Source organism: Vipera berus (assembly GCF_964194415.1).
Source record: "Vipera berus genome assembly, chromosome: 4".
In the NCBI taxonomy this organism is placed as follows: Eukaryota; Metazoa; Chordata; class Lepidosauria; order Squamata; family Viperidae; genus Vipera; species Vipera berus.
Window position 1 is genome coordinate 3,032,408 of NC_138206.1, and position 26,833 is coordinate 3,059,240.

The 26,833-nt window shown below is 48.4% G+C and overlaps 1 protein-coding gene across 1 annotated transcript in view; it reads left to right on the forward strand.

The window, feature by feature from the left end:
• FAM168A (family with sequence similarity 168 member A) overlaps positions 1 to 17,550 on the forward strand; it is an 85,860-nt gene extending 68,310 nt beyond the window's left edge. Inside the window, exons 3-7 of the mRNA XM_081327891.1 lie at positions 6,105 to 6,185; positions 9,021 to 9,163; positions 10,864 to 11,035; positions 12,050 to 12,180; positions 14,253 to 17,550. Of these exons, the coding sequence (XP_081184017.1) occupies positions 6,105 to 6,185; positions 9,021 to 9,163; positions 10,864 to 11,035; positions 12,050 to 12,162 (509 nt within the window). The 3' untranslated portion in view covers positions 12,163 to 12,180; positions 14,253 to 17,550. The remainder of the gene's footprint in view (positions 1 to 6,104; positions 6,186 to 9,020; positions 9,164 to 10,863; positions 11,036 to 12,049; positions 12,181 to 14,252) is intronic.
• Positions 17,551 to 26,833: the final 9,283 nt, after the last annotated feature.

The following is a 26,833-nucleotide window of genomic DNA, read 5'->3' on the forward strand; positions in this document are numbered from 1 at the left end:
TACCTGTATAGTAGTAGTAGTAGCAGTAGTGTTGAGGATGATGGTGATGATAATGTTGGATGGGACCTTGGAGGTCATCTAGTCCAACCCCCTGCTCAGACAGGAAACCCTGCACCATTTCATACAAATGGCTGTCCAGTCTCTTCTTAAAAACTTCCAGTGTTGGAGCAATTCACAGCTTCTGGAGGCAGGTGGTTCCGCTGGTTCATTGTTCCAACTGTCAGGAAGTTTGTCCTTAATTGCAGGTTGCTTCTCTCTTCGGTTAGTTCCCATCCGTTGCTTCTTGTCCTGCCTTCGGGCGCTTTGGAGAATATCTTCACTTCTTTGGGGCAGCCCCTGAGATATTGGACCATTGCTACCATGTCCCCCCTCGTCCTTCTGTTCCTTAAACTAGACATCCCCAATTCCAGCAGCCGTTCCCTATATGTTTTATCCTCCAGTCCCCCGATCATCTCTGTTGCTCTTCGCTGCCCCCTGTCTAGGGTCTCAACGTCTTTTTTACATCGTGGCGACCAAAACTGGATGCCGCATTCCAAGGGTGGCCTTACCAAGGCACACTTATTATTATTATTTTGCTGGCACCGGCCCAGGGTTATCCCAAAGAACATCTGGGCAGCCTGGAACCAATTAAGGTGTGTGAATCGGGCAGTCCAAGGTCAAGAGGGATGTGATCCCCCCCCCCCCCCCGGCCGCCCTCTGCGCATGGAATTGTTTTAGAGTCGACGACTTTGTCTGCGTTTTGCAGACAAGAGAATGTCACCGCCCGCTTCCCTGCCAGATTGGCGAGAATTTTTGGCCTCCGGGAACATGCGCCGTTCCCCACACCCCGCTGCTAAATAGCAGTTGCATGACACTTTTCCCGGCAAGGGGCTGCTCTGTTGCGCTGGAGGTATGTCGAAGTGAAGCGGGGGGGGGGCTACCTGCTTCCCCCATCTGTTATAATCTCCACCTCATCAACGGCGAGATGTCTAAATGCAAGCGTCCTGGAATTTAATTGCATCTCCTGGCAGGCTTAACCTCGGCTCACTTCTATCCGGGCGTCTGGGAATGTGGCTTTTTGATCGAGGGTGTAACCACCCGTGAAATTAGACACACAATATACACTCTTCGGCAATGTCACAGCGGGCCATCGCCTCCCCCAGCAAATCCGGCTTTTATTTGGGGGCCAAGAAAAAGGACAGAGGTTCCCCGCCGATGAATCAAATGCTGGATCCGCAAAGTTGTTTTCCTTGCTTTTCCGCCAAATTTGGCACCCCGCTTCGTCCGGTTCTGTACCATGAAACGCAGGTGGTCCTCGCTTTACAACAGCCCATTTAGTGGCTGTTTGAAGTTACAACGGGGCTAAATATGGGACTAAAAAGTTCCATTTAGCTTATGAGTAGTTTTTAGAGGGATATTGTTATTAATTTTAGTGTTAGTACTTTGTATGTATCTATGTTAAAGGGGAGTTAAAGCACATTATGAATTTGGTTAATTTTATATTATGGATAATTTTTAGTTAGAATATGATTATTATATCTATAACCCTGTATTTAGCTCTGGGAAACGGGGGGAAAGGGGGGTGGTTTGGGGTGGGTGGGTTTTGGGGATATGTATTGTAAAAAAAAATAAGGGACACAGTGGCTCAGTGGGTTAGGACGCTGAGCTTGTCGATCAGAAGGTCGGCAGTTCGGCGGGTCGAATCCCGAGTGCCGCGTAGCAGAGTGAGCGCCTGTTACTCGTCCCAGCTTCTGCCAACCTAGCAGTTCGAAAGCATGTAAAAATGCAAGTAGAAAAATAGGGACCACTACGGTGGGAAGGTAACAGCGTTCCGTGCGCCTTTGGCATCTAGTCATGCCGGCCACATGACCACGGAGACGTCCTCGGACAAGTGCTGGCTCTTCGGCTTTGAAACGGAGATGAGCACCGGCCCCTAGAGTCGGAAACGACTAGCACGCGTGTGCGGGAGAACCTTTATCTTTACCTTATTGTAAAAAAATTTTTTTTTGTAAAACTCTTTAATAAAAAAAAAACAAGTTACAATGGGGCTGGGGGAAAAAAGTGACTTAGGACCGTTTTTTCCCCCGCTCGTGCGACCGTTGCAGCCTCCACGCGAACCGGTGGTCAAAACTCAAGAGGCCTAGCCACCGACTCATATTTATGACGGTCGCAGTGTCCCCGGGAGGCTCACGTGATCCCACCTTCTGACCGAGCAAAGTCAACAGGGAAGTCCAATTCGCTTAACGACCGTGTCACTAGCTTAATAACTGCAGCTGTGGCGAGAACGGTTGTAAAACTCGCTCAATAAAGGTCTCGCTTAGCACTGGAAATTTTGGGCTCCGCCTTGGTCATAAGTTGAGGACTTCTGGCCCAAAAGCACCAGAAGGGAAGACAAGAAACAGCAGATGAAAACTAATCGAGGAGAGAAGCAACCTGGAACTAAGGAGAAACTTCCTGACAGCGAGGACAATTAACCAGTGGAACGGCTTGCCACCAGAAGTCGTGGGAGCTCCAACACTGGAAGTTTTTAAGAAGAGACTGGGCAGCCATTTGTCTGAAATGGTATAGGGTTTCCTGCCTGAGCAGGGGGTTGGACTAGAAGACCTCCAAGGTCCCTTCCAGCTCAATTCTGATTGATTGAGCAGTGCTCAGGTTGGAACCAGAGATTCTTTCGAAGTCTTTAAGAATTTGCAACTGCTTGGAAGGGTGTTTCTGTTAGCTGTGATTTATCCTGCCTGCGGGTTGGCGAAGGGGAACGGTTGCAAAGAAGGAAGCTGATCAGTCACGCTTTGCGTGGCCACTCGTGCCTAACTTTCTTGGACTGCACGTTTAAAGGGGCTGCCTTGCTCTTTATTTATTCTTATATCTTAACCACCCATCTCCCTGCTCTGATGGTGGGGTCCTTGGTGCTCTCTGAGCTGGGTTGTTTTCTTGCAGACGTTTCATGACCCAACTAGGGAACACCATCAGAAGGGAGTGAGGTTTGCTCTCTACGAGCAAGCTACTTACATATGAGAAGAGTAGGCCTTCATCTATAAAATATTCTAGAAGCACCCATCACTGCTGTAGTTTACTGTTTGATTGGTACTTCCTAAATTGGCATATTGTTTATGGCTTGTTTGTATAGGGATTCCTTCGTGAGCAGGGGGTTGGACTAGAAGACCTCCAAGGTCCCTTCCAACTCTGTTATTCTATTCTATTCTATTCTATTCTATTCTATTCTATTCTATTCTATTCTATTCTATTCTATTCTATTCTATTCTATTCTATTTTCTATTCTATTTTCTATTCTATTTTCTATTCTATTCTATTCTATTCTATTCTATTCTATTCTATTCTATTCTATTCTATTCTATTCTATTCTATTCTATTCTATTCTATTCTATTCTATTCTATTCTATTCCATTCCATTCCATTCCATTCCATTCCATTCCATTCCATTCCATTCTCCATCCCATCCCATCCCATCCCATCCCATCCCATCCCATCCTATCCTATCCTATTCCATTCCATTCATCGGACCCTCCTCTGGAACACGCCATCTCTCTTCCAGAATCTCGGCCCTTGCTGATGCTTCCCAGGCCTACGTCTCCCAGAATCCCTCATTCTCACAGAATCCCCAGGAGTCGCCTTTCCATCAGTTCTGGCTATGAAAAGCACTGATGACACGGACCCATCCGGGGCGCCATTTCAGAAGCCAAATGCAAAATCTCCCGGGATCTGCCATCCGGTTAGCAACCGTGCACAGTTTTCTTCTCGGCGTACGTCACGAAATCCCTATTACCATTCCACATGCCCCTGCCCAGTCTCTGTCAATGCAACTCGGATGCTCGATTGCCAGAATCCTGCCCACTCTGGCGACGCTTCGGCGGTCCAGGCCTGACAAGCTCTCCGCGTTAATCCTCAGCCTCTCCGGAACGAACCGTCGCCCGATTTTAATTAACCTGATTTAGTGGCTGAATGCAGCACTTGTAAAAATGAACTCCTGGAATCAAGAGTTTATTTATTCTGGCAGGGAGTGAGTCTCATTAACTCAACTGAGCCGGCTTTACATATTACAGCAGTGTTTCCTAATGGGGGTCATTTTTGAAGATGGGTCCTCCTCCTCTTCCTCTTCCTCACAAACCCCATTCCCTTTTAGCACTGATCATGTTACCTCTCGCTCTCCTTCACCACCACCACCTCCTCCTCACAAACTCCACTCCCTTCTAGCGCTGATGATGTTACCTAGCTGGGTAATGAAACATCTGCAAGAAAACTACCCAGCTCAGAGAGCACCAGGGACCCCCCAGTCCTTCCTCCTCCTCCTCCTCCTCCTCCTCCTCCCTTCTAGCACTGATGATGTTCCCTAGTTGGGTCATGAAACGTCTGCAAGGAAACCACCCAGCTCAGAGAGCACCAAAGACCCCACAGTTTTCTTCTTCCTCCTCCTCCTCCTCCTCCTCCTCCTCCTCCTCCTCCTCCTCCTCCTCCTCCTCGCAATCCCCATTTCCTTCTAGCACTGATGATGTTACCCAGTTGGGTCATGAAATGTCTGCAAGAAAACAACCAAGCACAGAGAGCACCAGGGACCCCCACAATCCTTCCTCCTCCTCCTCCTCCTCCTCCTCCTCCTCCTCCCCCCTGCAACTCCCCCTCCTTTCTAGCACTGATGATGTTACCCAGTTGGATAATGAAACATCTGCAAGAAAACAACCCAGCTCAGAGACCACCAAGGACCCACAGCCCTCCCTCCTCCTCCTCCTCCTCCTCCTCCACCACCACCACGCAAACCCCACTTCCTCCTAGCACTGAGGATGTTTCCTAGCTGGCTAATGAAACATCTGCAAGAAAACAACCCAGCTCAGAGTTGGGACCAAGGACCACCCAGGAAAGATGCCATTGTATTCACATATCCTGCTAAACAAGGAACAAAGCAAAACCTCTTTTTTGCGGAGTGCATGGGTGTGTGTGTGTGTGTGTGTGTGTGTGTCTGCCGGCCATTGTTCCTCCCGGGCCCCAATTTTGATTAAACTGCGTCCTGAAAAAAACCAACCCTCAGGAGTTGCTATATTTCTTCCCAAAGCCATAAAGCTGATTTTATTAGCAGAAACTGCCTGGAGAGAGGAACTTACCTGAAATAAAATAAAAAGGTAGGCCAGCACTCTCTAAAGGCACTCCAGAAACGGCAGAGAGAGCGAGAGAGAGCGATAAATTAAAATAAATAAATTAAGCCAGGGCTGGCGTGACTCATTATTCTGTAGATCTATTGCTTTGAGCAGAACTCTTGGGAACAACTGATTGCTGTTCTTGTGTTGGCGGTAAAAGTCATCCCTTCCCAAATTTGAAAATGGAAAATGAACAAGTTAAATACGAAACGGTGATAACCCCGGGCCGAGAATTTGGGATATAGCGTAGATTTAGGAAAATGGCCAGAACTTGCGGGAAGGAAATGACAGATTGACAGTGTCAACTTCTCAGAAAGAAAACCTATATAAAATGTTTTATAGATGGCACTTGCCACCAGCCAGGTTAGCAAAAATGTTTTAAAAATATGTCCGATAGATGTTGGAAAGGCAAACCTAAGTCAGGTACTTATGATCATGTATGGTGGACACGTGTTAAAGCAAAGAGGTGCTGGACACACAAAACACACACACACACACACACACACACACTTGGCTAAGAAAAGATGTTAGGATTTTAAACCTGAACTTTTTTTTTACTAGGTGTAATGCCAGAAAAAAAGAGTGATAAACAAAGTACATGCTTGATTTTACATGTGATAAGAGCGGCAAGAATCACAGTCGCACCATACTGGGGGGGAAAAAATGAAGAAATGCCATCAGAGAAAGAAATAATAATAAAAAAAAATACTAGAATGTGCAGAAATGGACAGACTTACAATGAGATTGAAAGAAACAGAATCCTTTCAAACTTGGGACTTCTTTTATCGGTAGCCGGAGAAAAGAGTAAAGGATTAGGAATTAAATTTGTATTGGTGAATGATAAACTCAGGCCGCACGTTTGTTGAATAAATGCAACTCAATTGCACGGGGGAAAAAAAATTAATAAAAACTTTGCCCCCCCCAAAAAAACCTCATTCCTTCCAGCCTAATAAATCATCCACTCTCCTCTCTTTCCAGGTTATCCTACCGGATACCCCACGGCAGCCCCGACCTACAACCCTAACATCTACACAACCACTGGTCCCGGTTATGCCCCAGGTAAACAGATGTTTTGTTTTTGTATGTGTAGCTGTGTTGGTTTGTTCGTCCTGTCTGTTGTTCTGCATCTGCCTCTTTCTGTTTGGGTGTTTCTGCTTTTCGCGGGGTTACAGATAGTCCCCGACTTAACCACAGCCCATTTAGTGACCGTTCCAAGGTTACGACGTCACTGCGAAAAAAAAGTGACTTACCACCGTTTTTCACACTGATGTGTGGAAAAATTTGGATGCTTGGCAACCGACTCGTATTAATGACGGTCGCAGCCTCCCCGGAAAGGGTGTGTGTGTGTTCCTGTGATCCCCTTTCAGGACCTTCTGACAAGCAAACAGAGAAAGCCAGATTCACTTAACAACTGGGTGAGTAACTTAGCAACTGCGGCGATTCACTTAACGACGGTGGCGAGGAAGGTCGTAAAATGGGGCAAAACTCACTTAGCAAATTTCTCACCTGCCTGCATTTCATTCGCTCCATTGGGCTGTTATCCACACGTCATCCTTAGTTTTTATAAAAGGTACCTACTTAAGACTTTTAGCCCTTTGCTTTAAGCCAGGGGTCTTCAAATGTGGCCCTTTTATGACTTGTGGACTTCAACTCCCAGAATTCCTCAGTCAGCATGGATGGACTTCACCTAAAATTCCTGTCAGCATGAATGGACTTCAACCCCCAGAATTCCCCAGCCATCCAGAAACAATACGCTAAGCCAGGGGTCTTCAAACGTAGCCCTTTTATGACTTGTGGACTTCAACTCCCAGCATTCCTCAGCCAGGCATGCTGGCTGAGGAATTCTGGGAGTTGAAGTCCACAAGTCATGAAGGGACCGTGTTTGAAGACCCCTGCTTTAAGTTCTCCCGTAATGTATATCATCATTAAGAATTAAAATGCAGGTAGTCCTCATGACCACAATTGAGCCCCAAATTTGCGTGACTTTCTTAAGTGAGTTTTGCCAGCGATCTGTTTTTGCCACCGTTGTTAAGCAAATCACTGCATTTGAGTGAATCATGTCGCTAAGCGGATCCAGCTTCCCCCATTGACTTTGCTTGTCAGAAGGTCGCAGAAGGGGATCACGTGAACCCAGCACCCTGCGACCGTCATAAATATGAGTAAAAGAGCCATATTTTGATCATGTGACCTTGGGAAAGCTGCAACGGTCGTTAAGTGTACAAAATGGCCACAAGCCATTTTTTTCCCAGTAGTACCTGTAGGTAAAGCTTGTGAAAACATCTCAGCTCCCTTTAAATTAAAAAAAAACCTGCAAAATTCAGTCTGGTAATGTAAAAGTTAGGAGGAAAATGCCTTTATTTGGACGCTGAAGATTTCGTGGATGGGCCAAGCTTTAAAATAAATTTCCAAACTTAGGACGGAAGAGCTTAGCAACCTCAAATCACAGCTAGACTTAAAATCTGTCTCGCTGCATGTCAGCCTAACCCCGACGCCCACGAGGAAGGGCGTTTTGATGTATAGAAATATTTAAAAATATGGAGTCTCCCATTGGTTCACGGTGAAGAAGACAATTTTGAAAACACGAGAGTCGATCTTAAGCTCCAGAATTTCCTGACTGAATATATTATCTTTGGGTCTGCTTAGAGAAAAAAGTGGATTTTTTTAGCTTCGGAACAATGCTGTGAGTTAAGGCTGCCAAGGGCTTTAAAATTAGATAGCAAAGCGGAGCAGAAAATATTTTTCTGGACTGTTATTTTCCCACATTCTGGATAGTTGCCACGATAGTCTGAAAACCCTTTAAACGGTATATAGTATAAAGTATAGGTCAGGGGTAGGCAACCTCGGCTCTTTTATGACTCATGGACCTCAACTCCCAGAATTCCTGAGTCAGCTATGCTGAGGGGAAAGGGAGAGGTTTCCAAGCTGAGCCAGGCTGGCTCAGGAATTCTGGGAATTGAAGTCCACAAGTCACAAAAGAGCCAAGGTTGCCTACCCCTGATTTAGGCCTAGGCTGCTTTATGACTCGTGGACTTCAACTCCCAGAATTCCTGAGCCAGCCATGCTGAGGGGAAAGTGAGAGGTTTCCAAGCTGAGCCAGCCTGGCTCAGGAATTCTGGGAGTTGAAGTCCGTGAGTCATAAATGAGCCGAGGTTGCCTACCCCTGGTATAGGTGGTACCTGGATCAATAATAGTAACCCAGAAGCAACCTAGAACTAAGGAGAAACTTCCTGACAGTGAGGACAATTAACCAGTGGAACTCCTTGCCTCCAGAAGCGGTGAATGCTCCAACGCTGGAAGTCTTTAAGAAGAGACTGGACAGCCATTTCTCCGAAATGGTATAGGGTTTCCTGCCTGAGGCAGGGGGTAGCTTTTAAAAAGACAAGAATCTTAGCCGACTAGGGGATTCTGGGAGTTGAAGGCCACACATTTTAAACTACCCAAGTGTGTAGGATTTTGACCTAGGATCTGGTCCCGCTGCAACCTTCTCTGAAATGCGGTGGGCGACACCCACAAGTCCCTGTCTGGGTAACTGTGCAAAGCCAGGGGGGGTCTTCAAACGTGGCCCTTGGATGACTTGTGGACTTCAACTCCCAGAATTCCTCAGCCAGCAATTGAATTCTGGGAGTTGAAGTCCACAAGTCATCCAAGGGCCAGGTTTGAAGAGCCCCGGTTTAGAGCGGTGTTTCCCATCCTTTTTTTTAAAGATGGATGGACTTCAACTCCCAGAATTCAATTGCTGGCTGAAGAATTCTGGGAGTTGAAGTCCACAAGTCATCCAAGGGCCACGTTTGATAGAGCCCTGCCCGATTTTGGTGGGAGCAAATGAGACGGGGACGATGGGAACTTATTCACCTCTCACCTTGCCGGTCCTTGAGTCTGCTTGTTTCTTCACAGGATACCCCGCTGGGACGCCCTACAAAGTCCCTCCAACTCAGAGTAATAACGCCCCGCCTCCTTACTCTCCGTCGCCCAACCCTTACCAGACGGCAATGTACCCCATTCGTAGTGCCTACCCTCAGCAGAACCTGTACGCCCAGGTGAGTCTGGGACAGTTCCCCCCCCCCCCCGTTTTCTCCGTCCAACAGTGGCTGGCAGAGAGAAGCTGCAGGTGTTTCAGTAGAGGCGGGGTCTTCGTAGCTCCGGGTTGAACTGTGGGGTCCTTGGTGGTCTCTGGGCTGGGTGGTTTTCTTGGAGACGTTTCATGACCCAACTAGGGAACATCATCAGTGCTAGAAATGAGGGTGGGTTGCAGCAGGTTGGGAGGAAGATAAGGAAGAAGAGGAGGAGGAGGAGGACTGGGGGGGCGTCCTTGGTGCTCTCTGAGCTGGGTGGTTTTCTTGCAGACGTTTCATGACCCAGCTAGGTAACGTCATCAGTGCTAGGAGGGAGGAGGAAGAGGAAGGAAGGAAGGAAGGAAGGAAGGAAGGAAGGAAGGAAGGAAGGAAGGAAGGAAGGAAAGAAAGAAAAAGACGGACTGTGGGGTCCTTGGTGCTCTCTGAGCTGGGTGGTTTTCTTGCAGACGTTTCATGACCCAGCTAGGTAACGTCATCAGTGCTAGGAGGGAGGAGGAAGAGGAAGGAAGGAAGGAAGGAAGGAAGGAAAGAAAGAAAAAGACGGACTGTGGGGTCCTTGGTGCTGTCTGAGCTTGGTGGTTTTCTTGCAGACGTTTCATGACCCAGCTAGGTAACGTCATCAGTGCTAGGAGGGAGGAGGAAGAGGAAGGAAGGAAGGAAGGAAGGAAGGAAGGAAGGAAGGAAGGAAGGAAGGAAGGAAGGAAGGAAGGAAGGAAAGAAAGAAAAAGACGGACTGTGGGGTCCTTGGTGCTCTCTGAGCTGGGTGGTTTTCTTGCAGACGTTTCATGACCCAGCTAGGTAACGTCATCAGTGCTAGGAGGGAGGAGGAAGAGGAAGGAAGGAAGGAAGGAAGGAAGGAAGGAAGGAAGGAAGGAAGGAAGGAAGGAAAGAAAGAAAGAAAAAGACGGACTGTGGGGTCCTTGGTGCTCTCTGAGCTGGGTGGTTTTCTTGCAGACGTTTCATGACCCAGCTAGGTAACGTCATCAGTGCTAGGAGGGAGGAGGAAGAGGAAGGAAGGAAGGAAGGAAGGAAGGAAGGAAGGAAAGAAAGAAAGAAAAAGACGGACTGTGGGGTCCTTGGTGCTGTCTGAGCTTGGTGGTTTTCTTGCAGACATTTCATGACCCAGCTAGGTAACATCATCGGTGCTAGGAGGGAGTGGGTATGCAGAGAGGAGGAGGAGGACTGTGGGGTCCTTGGTGCTGTTTTCTTGCAGACATTTCATTACCCTGCTAGGTAGCAGCATCAGTTCTAGGAAGAGGAGAGGGACTGTGGGGTCTTTGGTGCTCTCTTAAGTTTGGCGGTGTTCTTGCAGATGTTTCATGACCCAGCTAGGTAACATCATCAGTGCTAGGAGGGAGGAGGAAAAGGAAGGAAGGAAGGAAAGAAGGAAGGAAGGACTATGGGGGGTGGGGATTCTGGGTGTTGAAGTCCACCCCTCTTCAAGTTGCAAGGTGGCAAAAAAAACCCACCCAAAGATGGACGAGAAAGATTCGTGCGATGCTAACCAGCAGCGTCTGGAATGGGGAGGGTTGCGGTTGGGTGTTGGGGGGGGGATAAAACTGGGCCAAACCAGCCGGTTCCTGCAGACTTCGCCCCCCCCACGGAGCTCCCTGGCGCCATCGCTGAGGTGTCTCGCTTAGCGACCTTTCTTTCGCCTCATACAGGGGGCATACTACACACAGCCCGTCTACGCAGCCCAGCCTCACGTCATCCATCACACTACGGTGGTGCAGCCCAACAGTATCCCTTCGGCGATTTACCCAGCGCCCGTCGCCGCTCCAAGGACCAGCGTCGCCATGGGGATGGTGGCCGGGGCAACTATGGCGATGTCAGCAGGTAAAGGGCCGAGGCAAAGAAACACACACACACACACACAACACACAACACACACACAACACACACACGCACGCATTATCCAACTTTAATTCTCGCTCCCGTCTGCTGGACTGCAGGCCCCATCCTGCTCAGCCAGGTGGACTTTGGGGCCCCGGGGAGTTGTCGGAGTAGATTTAACGCTCCATCATCGATGCACTGAATTCATTTACAGCGGTCCTTGACTTACGACCACTTTTGAGCCCCGGTTTTCCGTCGCTAAGCCAGATGGTTACCGTTCAATGAGTCTTGCCTCATTTTACCACCTTTCCTGCCCCAGTTGTTTAGCCAATTGCTGCAGTTGTTCGATTAGAAAAAACGGCTGCAAAGCGGATGGATCGGCCTCTCCCAATTCTAACACTTATGTCGCTAAGCGAGGCAGTCGTTAAGCGAATTTTTGCCCCCCCCCCCCCATTGCAGGATCTCCCTTGCTGCTTTTCTTATGTGAATCACTGCCGTTGTTAAGGGAGTATCCCGGTTGTTAAGCGAATCTGGCTTAACTTTGCTTGTCAGAAGGTCGCAAAAGGGGATCGGGCGACACCCCCCCTCCCTCAGGGACGCTGCAACCCGTCATAAATACGAGTCAGTTGCCCAAGTGTCTGCAGTTTGGTCATTTGACCGCAGGGGGATGCTGCAACGGTGGTGTGGAAAATGGCCCTCAGTCGCTTTTTCCTGTGCCGTTGTAAGTTGAAATGGTCACTAAATGAAGTGTCGTAAATTGAGGACTAGCTCTGCACCAGAAGTGGTGCTGAGTTCTACCTTATTCTGTAGCTCCCAAGTTAGACCTTAAGGCAAGACCAGACAAGCAGATTCTGGACCAGGCTGACCACCCACCTGGGGGCCACCCTCAGGACAACAGCCAGCTGGGGAGGTTTCTCTGGCAGCTCGAGACAGTGAGCCAAGCTGCATGCTTCAGGGAAACAGTGGAATCTTATCGGCGGCCGTTCTAAAAAATTTTTTTTCCTTCCCCCGTCACAGGGACTCTGCTGACGACCCCACAACACACCGCGCTGGGGGCGCACCCCGTCTCAGTGCCAACGTACCGGGCGCAGGGGACCCCCACCTACAGCTATATCCCTCCCCATTGGTAATTCCATTGGCCAGTCCATGTGAGTAGCAGGGCGCCTTCCCCAGGAGTGAGCAGTGATGGCGGGTGGGGAAGGCCAGGCACGGAGCAATTGGCCCCAGGGACGTCTTAAGACCGGGGGTCTTCAAACCTGGCCCTTTGATGACTTGTGGACTTCAACTCCCAGAATTCCTCAGTCAGGCATGCTGGCTGAGGAATTCTGGGAGTTGAAGTCCACAAGTCACGAAGGGTCCATACTTCCCCCATGCTGGCTGAGGAATTCTGGGAGTTGAAGTCCACGAGTCACGAAGGGGCCGTAGTTCCCCCACGCTGGCTGAGGAATTCTGGGAGTTGAAGTCCACGAGTCACGAAGGGGCCGTAGTTCCCCCATGCTGGCTGAGGAATTCTGGGAGTTGAAGTCCACGAGTCACGAAGGGGCCATAGTTCCCCCACGCTGGCTGAGGAATTCTGGGAGTTGAAGTCCATGAGTCATCAAAGACCCCTGTCTAAGACCCTCATCCTTTTGAAGCGGGTAGAAAGAATCACAGAGCTGGAAGGGACCTTGGGGGCCATCTAGTCCAGCCCCCTTCTCAAGCAGGAGATGCCAGTGACTGAAGAAGTGGCTCCTGCCTCTTCTGAGAAACCTCTGTGGAAGGATTCGGTCACAAAATGGGCCTTTGTGATGCCAGAGTTGCAGCTTGGCTTAGACGTCGGAAAAGGGTGGTCCTGCAGCGCTGTTGTCCCTTTGCACCCGCTGTTTGCTGCGCTCTCTGCGGGGTGGACTTCAAGGGCCAGAAGCCTCATTTTGTGGCATTTCCCCCCGCTCTGGATCTCCCTAGAAACGGGGCTCTCCAAAGCTGGCCACTATGTCTCAGGTCAGCCATGCCGGCTGGGGAATTCTGGGAATCGAAGTCCACAGGTTTTTAAAGTTGCCAAGTTTGCAGAGCCCTGCTCTAGAGCAGCGCTTCCCAACCTGAGCCATTTTGAGATGGGTGGACTTCAACTCCCAGAATGCCCCAGGTCGCTTCCAGCTCTTTTCTAGTCTTTAGGGTGGATAGTTGCCTGCTGGCAAAGTGTCTTAAAGGGTTCTGTCTTTTTATGGAGATTGGGGGAAGAAGAAGAAGAAGAAGGAGGGAAGGAAGGAAGGAAAGAAGGAAGGAAGGAAGGAAGGAAGGAAGGAAGGAAGGAAGGAAGGAAGGAAGGAAGGAAGGAAGGAAGGAGAAAGAAAAGAAAGGAAAGAAAGAAGAAAGGAAGAAAGAGAAAGGAAGGAAGGAAGGAAGGAAGGAAGGAAGGAAGGAAGGAAGGAAGGAAGAAAAAAAGAAAGAAAGAAAAAGAAAGAAAGAAAGAAATAAAGAAAGACAAAAAGAAAGAAAGGAAAGAAAGAGAAGGAAGGAAGGAAGGAAGGAAGGAAGGAAGGAAGGAAGGAAGGAAGGAAGGAAGGAAGGAAGGAAGGAAGGAAGGAAGGAAAAAGAAGGGAGGAGGGAAGGAGGGAAGAAAGGAAATGAAAAATGAAGGATAGAGGGAGAAGGGAGAGTAAGGAAGGAAGGATTGATGGAGAAGAGCAAATGGAGGAAGGAAGGAAAGGGGAAGAAGGAAGGGAGGGAGAGGGAGGGTGTACTGCAGGAAAGCAGGAACGGAGAGGGAGAAAAGGGGAAGGAGGGAAGGAAGAAAGGGAGGGAGAAAGGAGGAAGGAAGAAGGAAAGAGTGGAAGAAGGGAGGGAGGGAGAAAGGAAGGAAGGATTGATGGAAGGTGGGGGAATGGAGGAAGCAAGGAAGGAAAGAAAGAAAGGCGAAGGAGGAAGGAGGGATGGAGGAAGACAGGAAGGAAGGGGGAAAGAGGCAGGGGGAGCGAGGGAGCGAGGAAGGAAGGAGAGAACCCACGCAGTATTTAAAACTAACACAGCCTTTCGAGAGCTCGGAGAAATTACCGAACGCCAAGAGCCTCTTTTAATTGCGCAGCCGAGGATAAAAAGCCGAAATGTGACCCCCCCCCCAGCTGGAAGACGGAGAAGCCGCAACAGCCTCGGCCTGGAGGGAGAGGGCAATTCGAACCCGGCTCTCTCAAAACTCTGCTCTTTTCCTTCTCTCTCTCTCTCTCTCTCTCCCCCCCCACAGATCTGGAGTCAAGACATCGGGTGCAACCGGGCGCGAAGGAGCAACCCCACCCCACCCCCCGGGTACCCGGGCATTGCCAGCCAAAGCAAAACACGCACACACACACACACACACACACACACACCCCATCTCAAGGGTCACGCAACGCGTTCTTTCGGGTTTTAATTTTGCATTTAATTTTTGACTTCTGGGGCCAAAGCCGGGCCGTTCTCCCCTCGCCCCCCACCCCCACCCCCTTTCCCCTTCCCTCCAGGGTCCGCTCCGTTGCACCATATCCTTGCTTTTCTTCGCCACCTTGGCCTCCATTTCCCTCCATTGAGCATCGCCGGGACCCCCTGAGGCCATCTCTCCGTTCATGATCCACGCGGGTTCCTCGGGGTGTGTGTGTGTGTGTGTGAGTGTGTGGGCGACAATTCCACCTTTAGGGTTCTGGAGGGACCAAGAAGAGCCCAGGTCTTCCTCACCCACCCACCCCTCCTCCAGGGGAAGCCCTCCCCCCCCTTCGCCCCCTCCCTTCTTCACACTCCTCCACAGCGCAATTGAAGAAAATGGCTGCTGTCCAGCTAGGCCTCGGGATTCCGTGGGTCGTTTCCCACTGAAACGTGGATCTCGGCGCTTTGTGTGCGGCCAGAGGAGGTGGGATACGTGGCACGGCCCACCTGGGTTTTAGAGAAACCCCCCCCCCAGACAGAAACCACATCTCCATTCCCCCCCTCCCGCCTTTGAAAGAAAAGGGATAGTTTTTACATTAGCATGGGCTGATATTGGGGTGTCCTTTTGGGGGGGGTGTGTGTCAAAAAAGTCAAAATGGCAGCCAGGACCCTGAGATCCTACCTCTTTTTTAATTAATGCATTGATGCTTTAAAAAAAACAGTTTTGCCACCGCGGTTGCGGCTGTCGTTTGGGGGAAAAAACAGGCTTTTGCCCGCCTCCCCCCCCCCAAATTTGGAAGTGGTACTGGTAGTCCTCGGCTTACGGCCACCGCTGAGCCCCAAATTTCCCTTGCCGTGTGAGACATTTCTTAAGTGAGCTCTTGTCCCGTTTTGCGACCTTTCTCGCCACCGTTGTTAAGCGGATCGCTCAAGTTGTTTTAAGTTAGTCAGATTGTCGTTAAGCGAATCCGGCTTCCCCCGTGGACTTTGCTGGTCAGAAGGCCCGCCAAAGGAGATCACGTCACACACACACACACACACACACACACACACACACACACAGAGACATGCCCCGAGACAGCGAAACCGTCATAAATACAAGTTGGCTGCCGAGCGTCCGAAATTTTGACCCTGTGACCGCGGGGGATGCTGCAACGGTTGTTAAGTGTGAAAAAGGGTCGCAAGTTGTTTTTCCCCAGTGCTGAGCGGTCACTAAACAGACTGTCATAAGTTGAGGACTACCTGTCAGGAGGAGGTTGAAGCAGACGATCGAAACACACACCCCCCCCCAGGTTCGCTTGGAAGAAATTCAGCACGGAGGAGAAGAACAGTGAGGAGATGGTGGTTGGCTTGGACAAGCTAACTTCATCTCTGCCCACCCATTCCAGGTGGATTAACGTGGTCTTCCTCTCCGGGGCTTTTCTCTGGGCAGCCCCCCCCCCAAAAAAACGACCTCTCTGGTCTCGTTGGGTTCCAGGTTGGGTTCTCCATCCCTCTTGACCCATCATTCGAGGGAACGTCAGAATCTCCAGCCGTTGGGTGGTGGCAAAACGTTGCCGAGATCCTGGTTGATGTGTGGAAGCCCCCGAATGAAAGTTGTCTTGAACCCACCTGGGAGTGGAGAACAGAGAGGGAAACCCCCCCCACCCCAGTGTTGGGGCTGGAAAGGTAGAACTTGAGATGTTTCTCCCCACAACCTGGGACCAAGGGAAGTCCCTGCCAGAAGAATGGAAGGTCCTCAAACCAACCGAGCAGAAGAAGGAGGCCATCCTGGCAAGGAGAATCCATGGGCCGCGTGGACTCGCTTGGAGATCACCATGACCTCCCAGTCTGTCAAGAAAGATTATCTCCAGCCGGGACTCAGCTGGGTGCGGTCAAGGTTGGGACCGGGCCAGGATGGGATTCCATCTGTCCTCCAGGCCTCCGGAAGGACCACCCTCCTCTACTTGGACGTTGACGTCCTTTCTGCCTCGCGTCCACCGTGCCCAACCCAGGGGGTCCTTCTGGAGTGGCCAGGACCCTTTTTTTTTTTTTTTAGGAAATTGGGCAAGTTGGAAATCCTGCTGGCATCGGTTTGTGTTCAGTTCCAGGTCTCTGTCCAGAAGCTTTCAAGAGCTACTCAACGGCTGAGATAGATTGAGGAGTTCTGGATAGCTTCTGGAGAGAGTTGTGGCTTTCGGGAAGGAAGGAAGGAAGGAAGGAAGGAAGGAAGGAAGGAAGGAAGGAAGGAAGGAAGGAAGGAAGGAAGGAAGGAAGGAGACTCTAAATGTGGCTGGAGATAGGGAGAAAGGCTTCAATCTTGGCAGCTTGTATGTGGGCGGACTACAACTCCCAGAATTCCCGTAGCCAGCACAGCTGAAGGCGGATCCTACAGAGAAAAGAGCCAGGGATTGTCAGGACTTAAGAGAGATGTGGTCACGGTGCCCGTTCTCATTGGGGCAACTCCAGGAGAAGAGTTTGGTAGGATGTCCAGCCCTCACTAGGAACTTACTGCGAGAAGGATCTCGGAGTCCTAGTGGACAGTCCCTTAAATAGGAGCCAGCCAGGTGTGGCAGCTGCCAAAAAAGCCAACACGGTGCTAGGCTGCATTAACAGAGGGGCAGAATCGAGATCACGTGAAGAGTTAATACCACTTCACAAGGCCTTGGTAAGGCCACACCTGGAACGTGGCATCCAGTTTTGGTCACCACCATGTAAAAAAAGATGTTGGGACTCTAGAAAGAGTGCAGAGAAGAGCAACGAAGATGATCAGGGGTCCGGAGGCTGAAACATGGAAGGAACGGCTGCTGGAATTGGGGATGTCCAGTTTAAGGAAGAGAAGGGGTGACATGATAGCAGCGTTTCAGTATCCCAGGGGCTAACCCAGAGAAGAGGGAGTCAAGCGATTTTCCATAGCAGGACAAGAAGGAAGGCAGGACAAGAAGCCACGGATGGAAACTCATCAAGGAGAGAAGCAACCTGGAACTAAGGAGAAACTTCCTGACAGTGAGAACAATTAACCAGGGGAACCACCTGCCTCCAGAATAATAATAATAATAATAATAATAATAATAATAATAATAATAATAATAATAATAATAATAATAATAATAATAATAATAATAATAATAATAATAATAATTAATAATAATAATAATAATAATAATAATAAGTTGGAAGGGACCTTGGAGGTCATGTAGTCCAACCCCCTGCTCAGGCAGGAAACCTTATACCATTTCAGGCAAATGGCTGTCCAGTCTCTTCTTAAAAACCTCCAGTGTTGGAGCATTCACCGCTTCTGGAGGCAGGTTGTTGTGAATGCTCCAAGACTGGAGGTTTTTAAGAAGAGACTGGACAGCCATTTGTCTGAAATGGTGTAGGGTTTCCTGCCTGAGCAGGGGGTTGGACTAGATGACCTCCAAGTGTTGTGATTCAGGGTCAGCCTGTGGGTCCGGCAGCCGGGTCGGATGACTCGGATGACTCAGACGAGGGGGAGGAGGAGGGTGTTGAAGACGAACTTGCTGATGATGGCTTGGAGGCTTCGCAGAGCCCCCAGCCAGGGCCCTCTTACTTGGTGGAGACTCAGCTGCGCGAGCCCGACAGTGCGGATGATGATGACCCACAGCTGGCCCTGTTCAAGGACGCCCGCCGCAGGAGGCAGTCAAGCAGGAGCAAGCAGAGAAAGGCTGTGGGACTTCTCGGAAGGAGGCACAGGGAGGCCACGCCCTGAACTCTAATAAAGGGAGTGTTTGGGGAAGGGCTGGTTGCTGAAAGCAACCGCTCCGTTTGAGGATCAAAGCTCCGGTATCTTGTTTCATGTTTTGTTGTTTGTTTGTGTAATAAACTTGGCAGACGTTTTCCAGCCTCTGCCGTTTGTACAGGGGTTGCCTTTCTGCAAGGCCGGTAGCAGGCTGGTACAGAACACCAAGGTCCCTTCCAGCTCTTTTATTCTGCTTTTTTTTTTGGTATTACGGTGCCCATTTTCGCTGGTGCGATGCTAGGGGAACCGCTTGGCATGATGTCCATCCAGCCGGTCCTCATTAAGATGCTCCGAGCAGTCCTGTTCTCAGCCTTCGGACGTCCAATTGTATATAGTTGTATAAAGTGTATAATCTGAAATCGGGCGGGGAATGAAGGCATTCAGCCAACAGAGCTGGGTAGCGTTTGGAGGGCCTCCCTCCCCCCCCCCCCGAATGACCCCGTCATGAATCCTGAGAGCCAGATACTTGTGGCCAGGAAAAAAAAGCTGGAATTATACAGGTAGTCCTCGACTTACGACCACCGTCGGAAATGTAGCTAAGCCAGGCCGTTGTTAACTGATTTCCAATTTGATTTCATGCCTTTTGCTCACGGTGGTTGGGCAGATCGTTGCTGTCGTTAAATGAATCTCTTGGCCATTCGGCGGATCTGGCTTCCCTCGTCGGCTGCTTGTCAGAAGGCTGCCGGTGGCAAGGGCTTGACCCCGGGACTCTGCAGCTGCCGTAAATACATCGCCAAGAGGCTGAATTTCTCCCCGCCCCAGTGCTTCGTTCTGCCATTACCCTAAGTATTATTTGGGGTTTTTTTTTGTGGGATGGGGTTGCACGATTGATGCTTGCTCTAGAGAAGAGGTGGGGAATGGTGGCACCTTTATGACTCGTGGACTTCAACTCCCAGAATTCCTGAATCAGCCATGCTCAGGCTTCCATGCCGACTGAGGAATTCTGGGAGTTGAAGTCCAGCGGTCATTAAGGGCCATAGTTGCTGGCTGAGGAATTCTGGGAGTTGGAGTCCAGCGGTCATTAAGGGCCATAGTTGCTGGTTGAGGAATTCTGGGAGTTGGAGTCCAGCGGTCATTAAGGGCCATAGTTGCTGGTTGAGGAATTCTGGGAGTTGAAGTCCAGCGGTCATTAAGGGCCATAGTTGCTGGTTGAGGAATTCTGGGAGTTGAAGTCCAGCGGTCATTAAGGGCCATAGTTGCTGGTTAAGGAATTCTGGGAGTTGAAGTCCAGCGGTCATTAAGGGCCATAGTTGCTTGCTGAGGAATTCTGGGAGTTGAAGTCCAGCGGTCATTAAGGGCCATAGTTGCTGGCTGAGGAATTCTGGGAGTTGAAGTCCAGAGGTCATTAAGGGCCATAGTTGCTGGTTGAGGAATTCTGGGAGTTGAAGTCCAGCGGTCATTAAGGGCCATAGTTGCTGGTTGAGGAATTCTGGGAGTTGAAGTCCAGCGGTCATTAAGGGCCATAGTTGCTGGCTGAGGAATTCTGGGAGTTGAAGTCCAGCGGTCATTAAGGGCCATAGTTGCTTGCTGAGGAATTCTGGGAGTTGAAGTCCAGCGGTCATTAAGGGCCATAGTTGCTGGCTGAGGAATTCTGGGAGTTGAAGTCCAGCGGTTGTAAAGGGGCCACCGTTGCCCACCTGTCCTCTAGAGCAAGCTTGAATGGCTCGGATGTTTTGGGGAGGCTACGGAGAACCCTTCGGAACGCATCGATTCTCGTTGCGGGGAATGCCATTAGTCCTCGAGTTACGGCCACAATTGAGCCCGCAATTTACATGGCGAAGCAAAGACAGTTATTTGTGCTTTGCCTCGTTTTATGACCTTTCCCCCCCCCCACAGTTGTGAAGTGAATCACTGCTATTGTTAAGTTAGTAATCCGGCTTCGGGGCCTGGGGAGTTGTAGGCGCAGGCTGAACCCTTTGTAGTGGATGCATTGAATTCATTATCGGCAGTCCTCGACTTAACGACCAGCAACATTTCCGTTGCTAAGTGAGAGAGAATTGTTAAGGGAGTTTTGCCCCATATCATGACATTACTTGCCACGGTTGTTAAGTGAATCGCTGTGGGGGTTTTTTTTCAGTTAGTCACGTGGCTGCTAAGTGAATCTGCTTGTCGGAAGGTCACAAAAGGGAATCATGTCACTCCCTGGGACACCGCAACCGTCATAAGTACACGCCAGTTGCCAAGCGTTTTAATTTTGATCACATCACCACCACCACTTGCAGTGGTTGTAAACTGTGAAAATTGTTCACAAGTCCCTTTTTTTCTGGTTCTTTTGAACGGTCGCTAAATGAACCCTTATAAGTAAAAATGCCTGAACACGGGGTTGGACTAGATGACCTCCAAGGTCCTTTCCAGCTGCTATTATTATTATTATTATTATTATTATTATTATTATTATTATTATTATTATTATTATTATTATTATTATTATTATTATTATTATTATTATTATTATTATTTCGAGGACTACCTTACATTTGGAGTTTCTTCCCTAAAATAATTTGCAGTTCACGCAGTCCATTGCCGAAGACGGTGGGCTCTTGAGATGGGAAATATTTTTCTCTTAATTATCCGGCCCGCGGAGTTTAATTCCGTTAAAATCTCTTTTAAAACCTTCCTACTGGAAACGAGAGTCTTCCACGCTTTCAATCTTAAGGTTTTTCACCCAGCGGAGGGAGGGGGGCAGTGGGGCAGAACTGGTGTGTTGGAAAAGCCCCCCCTTCCCCGATTTCCCTCCCCCAACCCCCCCCCCCCAAAACCCTCAAGTCACAATTTGTGAAGATGACGTGTAAATCCATACGCTCATGATTTCGTTCCGAAGATCAAATAGCCATCTCTCCGGGACAGATTTAAGCCAAGAGTTTGTAACTACGATATTTACTGTAAGATTGTAGAACATTCGATTAACTATTAAAATATTTCCAAAAAAAAAAAGAAATATTTAAAAAAAACAAACAAACACCAAGATCTTGAGTCTTGATTTCAAGGGTCTGCTTTCAAAGGGAACGGGTGTTTTTTCGCTGACTGGATTCAAACTTTCAACCTACACGTAGCCTTCAACTTACGGCCACCATTGGGCCCCTCAAATTTACGCCACTAAGTAGGACAGGTTGTTAAGTGAGTTTTTGCCCCCAATTTTGCCCCCTTCCTGGCCGCCGCTGTTAAGCGAATCGCTGCTGCCGTTAAGCAAGTCGCGCGGTTGTTAAGCGAATCCGGCTTCCCCGTTTGAGGTTGCTTGTCAGAAGGCCGCCAAAGGGGATCACAGGAGACTGCAGCCGTCACAAATAGGAGTCAATGGCCAGGGATGGAAATTCTGATCACATGACCGTGGGGAATGCTGCAACGGTCGTAAAGTGTGAAAAACGGGCATAAGTCATTTTCTTCCGTGCACTTGTAGCTTTGGTCAGTAAACGAATTGTTATATGTCAAGGACTTTGTACTCCAATCTCTCTCTCCCCAGGCCTGGACTTTCCTTGTGGCAGATCGCCCTCTGCTGGATTCCTCCAGCTAGTGCATTTAGCAGCAGAATCTGTTTCTCTTGATTCTCGGGTGAATTTCATCACCCGCTTTCCTTCAGTCCATTTTAGCCTCCCAGGTGCTAAAGAACACACGTGTGTGGAGCTACAGGGAGAGTCATGCTTCGTTTTGGCCCCAGGCTATTTGTGACTTTATCTTAGAAAAGTAGTTTTGTCTAAACTGGGAGAAGTCGCTCCAGATCAGGCAACCACATCCAAAATAGATTAGATTAGATTAGATTAGATTATCTTTTTTTAAAATCCCATTTATATCCCGCCCTTCTCGGAAGACTCAGGGCGGCTTACAATTTAAAGCACAAATCAATGTGCTTAGCAATAGCCTTCATTCTATGTATATGCCTGTTTATTAGGGCTTTCGCCCCCCCCCCCAAGCGGCATTATTACAAAGTCAGCTTATTGCCCCCAACAATCTGGGTCCTCATAGATTAGAATAGAATAGAATAGAATAGAATAGAATAGAATAGAATAGAATAGAATAGAATAGAATAGAATAGAATAGAATAGAATAGAATAGAATAGAATAGAATAGAATAGAATAGAATAGGAAATACAGAATAGAATAGAATAGAATAGAATAGAATAGAATAGAATAGAATAGAATAGAATATATGGAACAAATGGAATAGAATAGAATAGAACAGAACAACAGGAAAGAATAGAATAGCATAGAATAGAATAATAATTAGAATAGAATAGAAATGCAGAATATAATAGGATATAATAGAAAAGAAATAGAATACAAACAAGTATAGGAATAAAATAGAAATATAGGAATAGAATAGAACAGAACAGAACAACAGAACAGAACAAATACAGAATAGGAATAGAAAGATAGAATAGGAATAGAAAGAATAGAATAGAAATATAGAATAGAAACAGAATAGAAGTATAGGAATAGAATAGAAATATAGGAATAGAATAGAATGAAGAATAGAATAGAAAGAACAACAGAACAACAAGAGAATAGAAATACAGAATAGGAATAGAATAGAAAGATAGAATAAAATAGAATAGAAATATAGAATAAAATAGGAATAGAATAGAAATATAGAATAGAAAATAGAAGTATAGAATAGAAATATAGGAATAGAATAGAATGAATGAATAGAAAAGAACAGAACAACAAAACAAAATAGAAATACAGAACAGGAATAGAATAGAAATATAGAATAAAATAGGAATAGAATAGAATAGAAATATAGAATAGAAACAATAGAAGTATAGGAATAGAAATAGGAATAGAATAGAATGAATGAATAGAAAGAAAAGAATAGAACAAAATAGAAATACAGAACAGAAATAGAATAGAAATATAGAATAAAATAGAATAGAAATATAGAAAAGAGAAGAAAAGAATAGGAATAGGAATGTTGCTGGGAGGTACCTTGGAGCTGACGCTTGCATGCAGCTCAACTGAGGCATTTCCCAGGACCAGCCAAGGATGCCTTCAGATCCGCCTTCCAAGTGGTAGTAGTAGTAGTAGTAGTAAAAGAGCAACTGGAGGAATTAAATGTTCGGTAAAATGCCATCCTTTTATATAGGCATCCCTTTGCATTAGTTGCTTCCCCACCGTGGCAACGTTAGGACCGGTGGACTTCAACTCCCAGAATTCTGGGAGTCGTAGTCCACCCAGCTAAACATGGCCAAGGCTGAGAAGCAGCAGCCCAAAACAGAATTGGAAAATGGGTGGTGACCCTTTGCTAGTTCTCCTCCTTTGCTAGCATTTCCTTGGGCATTTTAAAGCCAAACAGATACGTTCTCTGCAGCAGCATCTCCCACTGTCTCCAGTGTGAAATGTCCCTAAGGCGGGACTAGAACTCACTGCCTCCTGGTGATTGGCCCAAAGTCACCCAGCCGGCTTTTGTGTCTCAGGCGAGACTAGAACTCACCACCTCCTGGTGATTGGCCCAAAGTCACCCAGCCAGTTTTTGTGTCTCGGGTGAGACTAGAACTCACCGTCTCCTGGTGATTGGCCCAAAGTCACCCAGCCGGCTTTCGTGTCTCGGGTGAGACTAGAACTCACCGTTTCCTAGTGATTGGCCCAAAGTCACCCAGCCGGCTTTCGTGTCTCGGGTGAAACTAGAACTCACTGTCTCCTGGTGATTGGCCCAAAGCCACCCAGCCGGCTTTCGTGTCTCAGGTGAGACTAGAACTCACCGTCTCCTGGTGATTGGCCCAAAGTCACCCAGCCGGCTTTTGTGTCTCAGGTGAGACTAGAACTCACCGTCTCCTGGTGATTGGCCCAAAGTCAGCCAGCCGGCTTTTCTGTCACGTGAACCCAGACATCAGGACTTTAACTGACCTGGTTGAGCCTCTGTGCTCACAGCAAGGACTTTGTTAGCCATTAAGGTTTCCAAACCATTGGAAGTCCTATTGGCACTTGCAGATGGACGGAGAGAGGCCGGAAGTAATCAATGAGAAGGAATATCAAGTATTTGGTCACAATTAACCTTGAGAAGGCTGACCAGGTGGGGAAGAAGGAGATTGGTCCTTGGAGGAGATGTCCCACCAGGTGATCAACCCCCTTTCTCTAGGGGAGGATACAGAAAACGGCTCTTCTGAACAAAATAACAGAGTTGGAAGGGAACCTGGAGATCTTCTAGTCCAGCCCCGTTTAAGCAGGAGACCCTTTACCATTGGCTGTCCAATGGCTGTCCAATCTCATAGCTCCCCAGGCGTTCAGTTCTAAAGAAGGTCCTAACTGCGCAAGCATGGACCACTCGGAACAAAACCTGGTGGGTTCTTCTCCAGATGTCATCCAGTAGATTCCTGCCCTGAGCAGGGGTTTGGGCTGGATGGCCTCTAGGATCCCGTCCAAGCTCAAATCCTTCCAGCGGGATTCACTGGATTTAAGCCACTCACAGGTTACTCATAGGGTAGGAGCCATTTACTCAACTAAGGCACTTCAAGGCAGTTAAAAGTTGGGGTTTTGTGAAGTGATCCCTGGGGGACTGTGGACGCTTTTGACATCCCCGGGCAATTCGAACTCACATTTTATTTATTATTAAGAAAATTCATATGGCCACCCAACTCATCCTTCTCAGAGTAGGGGGGCCAATCTCATCACCGCAGGGTTGATGTTCCACAGGGAGGGAGCCACCACGGAGCAGGCCCTCCTCCTGGATCCCACCAGATGGACCTCCTCAAAGGAGGGGACCCCGTAACGTCCCCTGACTCCCCGCCCTGGTGGATTGGGTGGATCTAACTAGGAAAAGAGATCCCGGGCCACAGAAGGCTTGGAAGGTGACAACCAGCACCTCGAATTGGACCCAAAAACAAACCGGCAGGCGGCGCAGATACCCACAAAGGAGGCGACACGTATGTAAAAATAGGCTTGCAAAAAAAAAAACAGGCCACTGCAGTTTGAACCAATTGAAGCATAGTGTCAGCGCTGCTAACATCGGATCTTCTTGCTTTGACGAAAGGCGGAAGAAGCCGCTATTTTATATTTCTACTTGTGTATCACTTTTAGAGTGAAAAGTTAGATGAAGATGGGAAGGAAGAATATGCACGGGGGGGGGGGATTAGTTAAGACATAACAACCTAGCAGCAGAGCACTCTCAAGGTTGTATGTAACAAGAGGCCGATAAGAACTGGCGGGTTGAGCGAAGAAGGGAAAACTTACCTTTCAGACTAATTGGAGAATGTGATTTAGGACGGCTAACTAAAGGAGGGAACTATGCTTTAATATGATTGTGCTCAGGGGACGGGAATTCAGATTTCGGCTTTAACCAAGTATTGCCGATGTTAAAGGTAAAGGTAAAGGTTCCCCCGCACGTGCGTGCTAGTCATTTCCGACTCTAGGGGCCGGTGCTCATCTCCGTTTCAAAGCCGAAGAGCCAGCGCTTGTCCGAGGATGTCTCCGTGGTCATGTGGCCGGCATGACTAGACGCCAAAGGCGCACGGAGCGCTGTTACCTTCCCACCGGAGTGGTCCCTATTTTTCTACTTGCATTTTTACGTGCTTTCGAACTGCTAGGTTGGCAGAAGCTGGGACGAGTAACAGGCGCTCACTCTGCTACGCGGCACTCGGGATTCGACCCGCCAAACTGCCGACCTTCTGATCGACGAGCTCAGCGTCCTAACCCGCTGAGCCACCGCGTCCCTTTTTATTGCCGATGTTACGTTGCTCTAATAGAGACTTTTAAGGTAAACAGTGCCGCTGAGTTCTCTGAAGAGTTCCTCCGTCGGAAGCTTGACACGTAGTTTTCAAGGGCAGCCCCGTGTATGGAGAGCATTGCAGTAGTCGAGACAGGAGTGTGGGTGAGTGTGAGCAAAGCTTGAGAGAGTTGTCTGTTTAACACTTCCTCTCCAACCCTCGCCCCCCCACCCCAGCCCCAGCCCCGACAAAGCTGGGGCAGCCACCAGCCCTGGATCTGTTTTCTGGTTTTTTATTCATCAACGTATAGAAATGAAACTTCCGGTAAGGCCCGTTCTTGAACGTCACGCCACGAAGGGTGGGCAATAAATAAACCCGGGGACAAAACGGGGAGGGGCCCGCCGGGTGGGGCAGGCCAGGTGCCTCCACCTGGCTTTGCCCGCATAAATAATATGTAGGGGGAAAAAAAATCACGAGAAAACCAAAAACTTTTTAAAAAATCGATGGGAATGACACTTGGTTAGTAATAGGGTTACTAAGTCGCAAAAGAGGATCACGTGACCGGAGGACACAGCGACCGTCATTAAGTACGAGTCGGTTGCCAAGCCTCCGAATTTTGACCATGTGATCAGGAAGGATGCTACAAGAAGGATCACAACTGAAAAACGGTCATAAGTCACTTTTTCCAGAGCTGTTGTAACGGTCAAAGGATCGCTAAATGAACAGTTGTAAGTCAAGGGCTACCTGTATATATTGTTTCTCTTTCTTTCTTTCTTTCTTTCTTTCTTTCTTTCTTTCTTTCTTTCTTTCTTTCTTTCTTTTCTTTCCTTTCTTTCTTTCCTTCTTTCTTTCTTTTTTCTTTTTTCTCTTTTTCTTTCTTTCTTTCTTTCTTTCTTTCTTTCTTTCTTTCTTTCTTTCTTTCTTTCTTTCTTTCTTAATAATAATAATAATAAGTTGGAAGGGACCTTGGAGGTCATCTAGTCCAACCCCCTGCTCAGGCAGGAAACCGTATACCATTTCAGGCAAGTGGCTGTCCAGTCTCTTCTTAAAAACCTC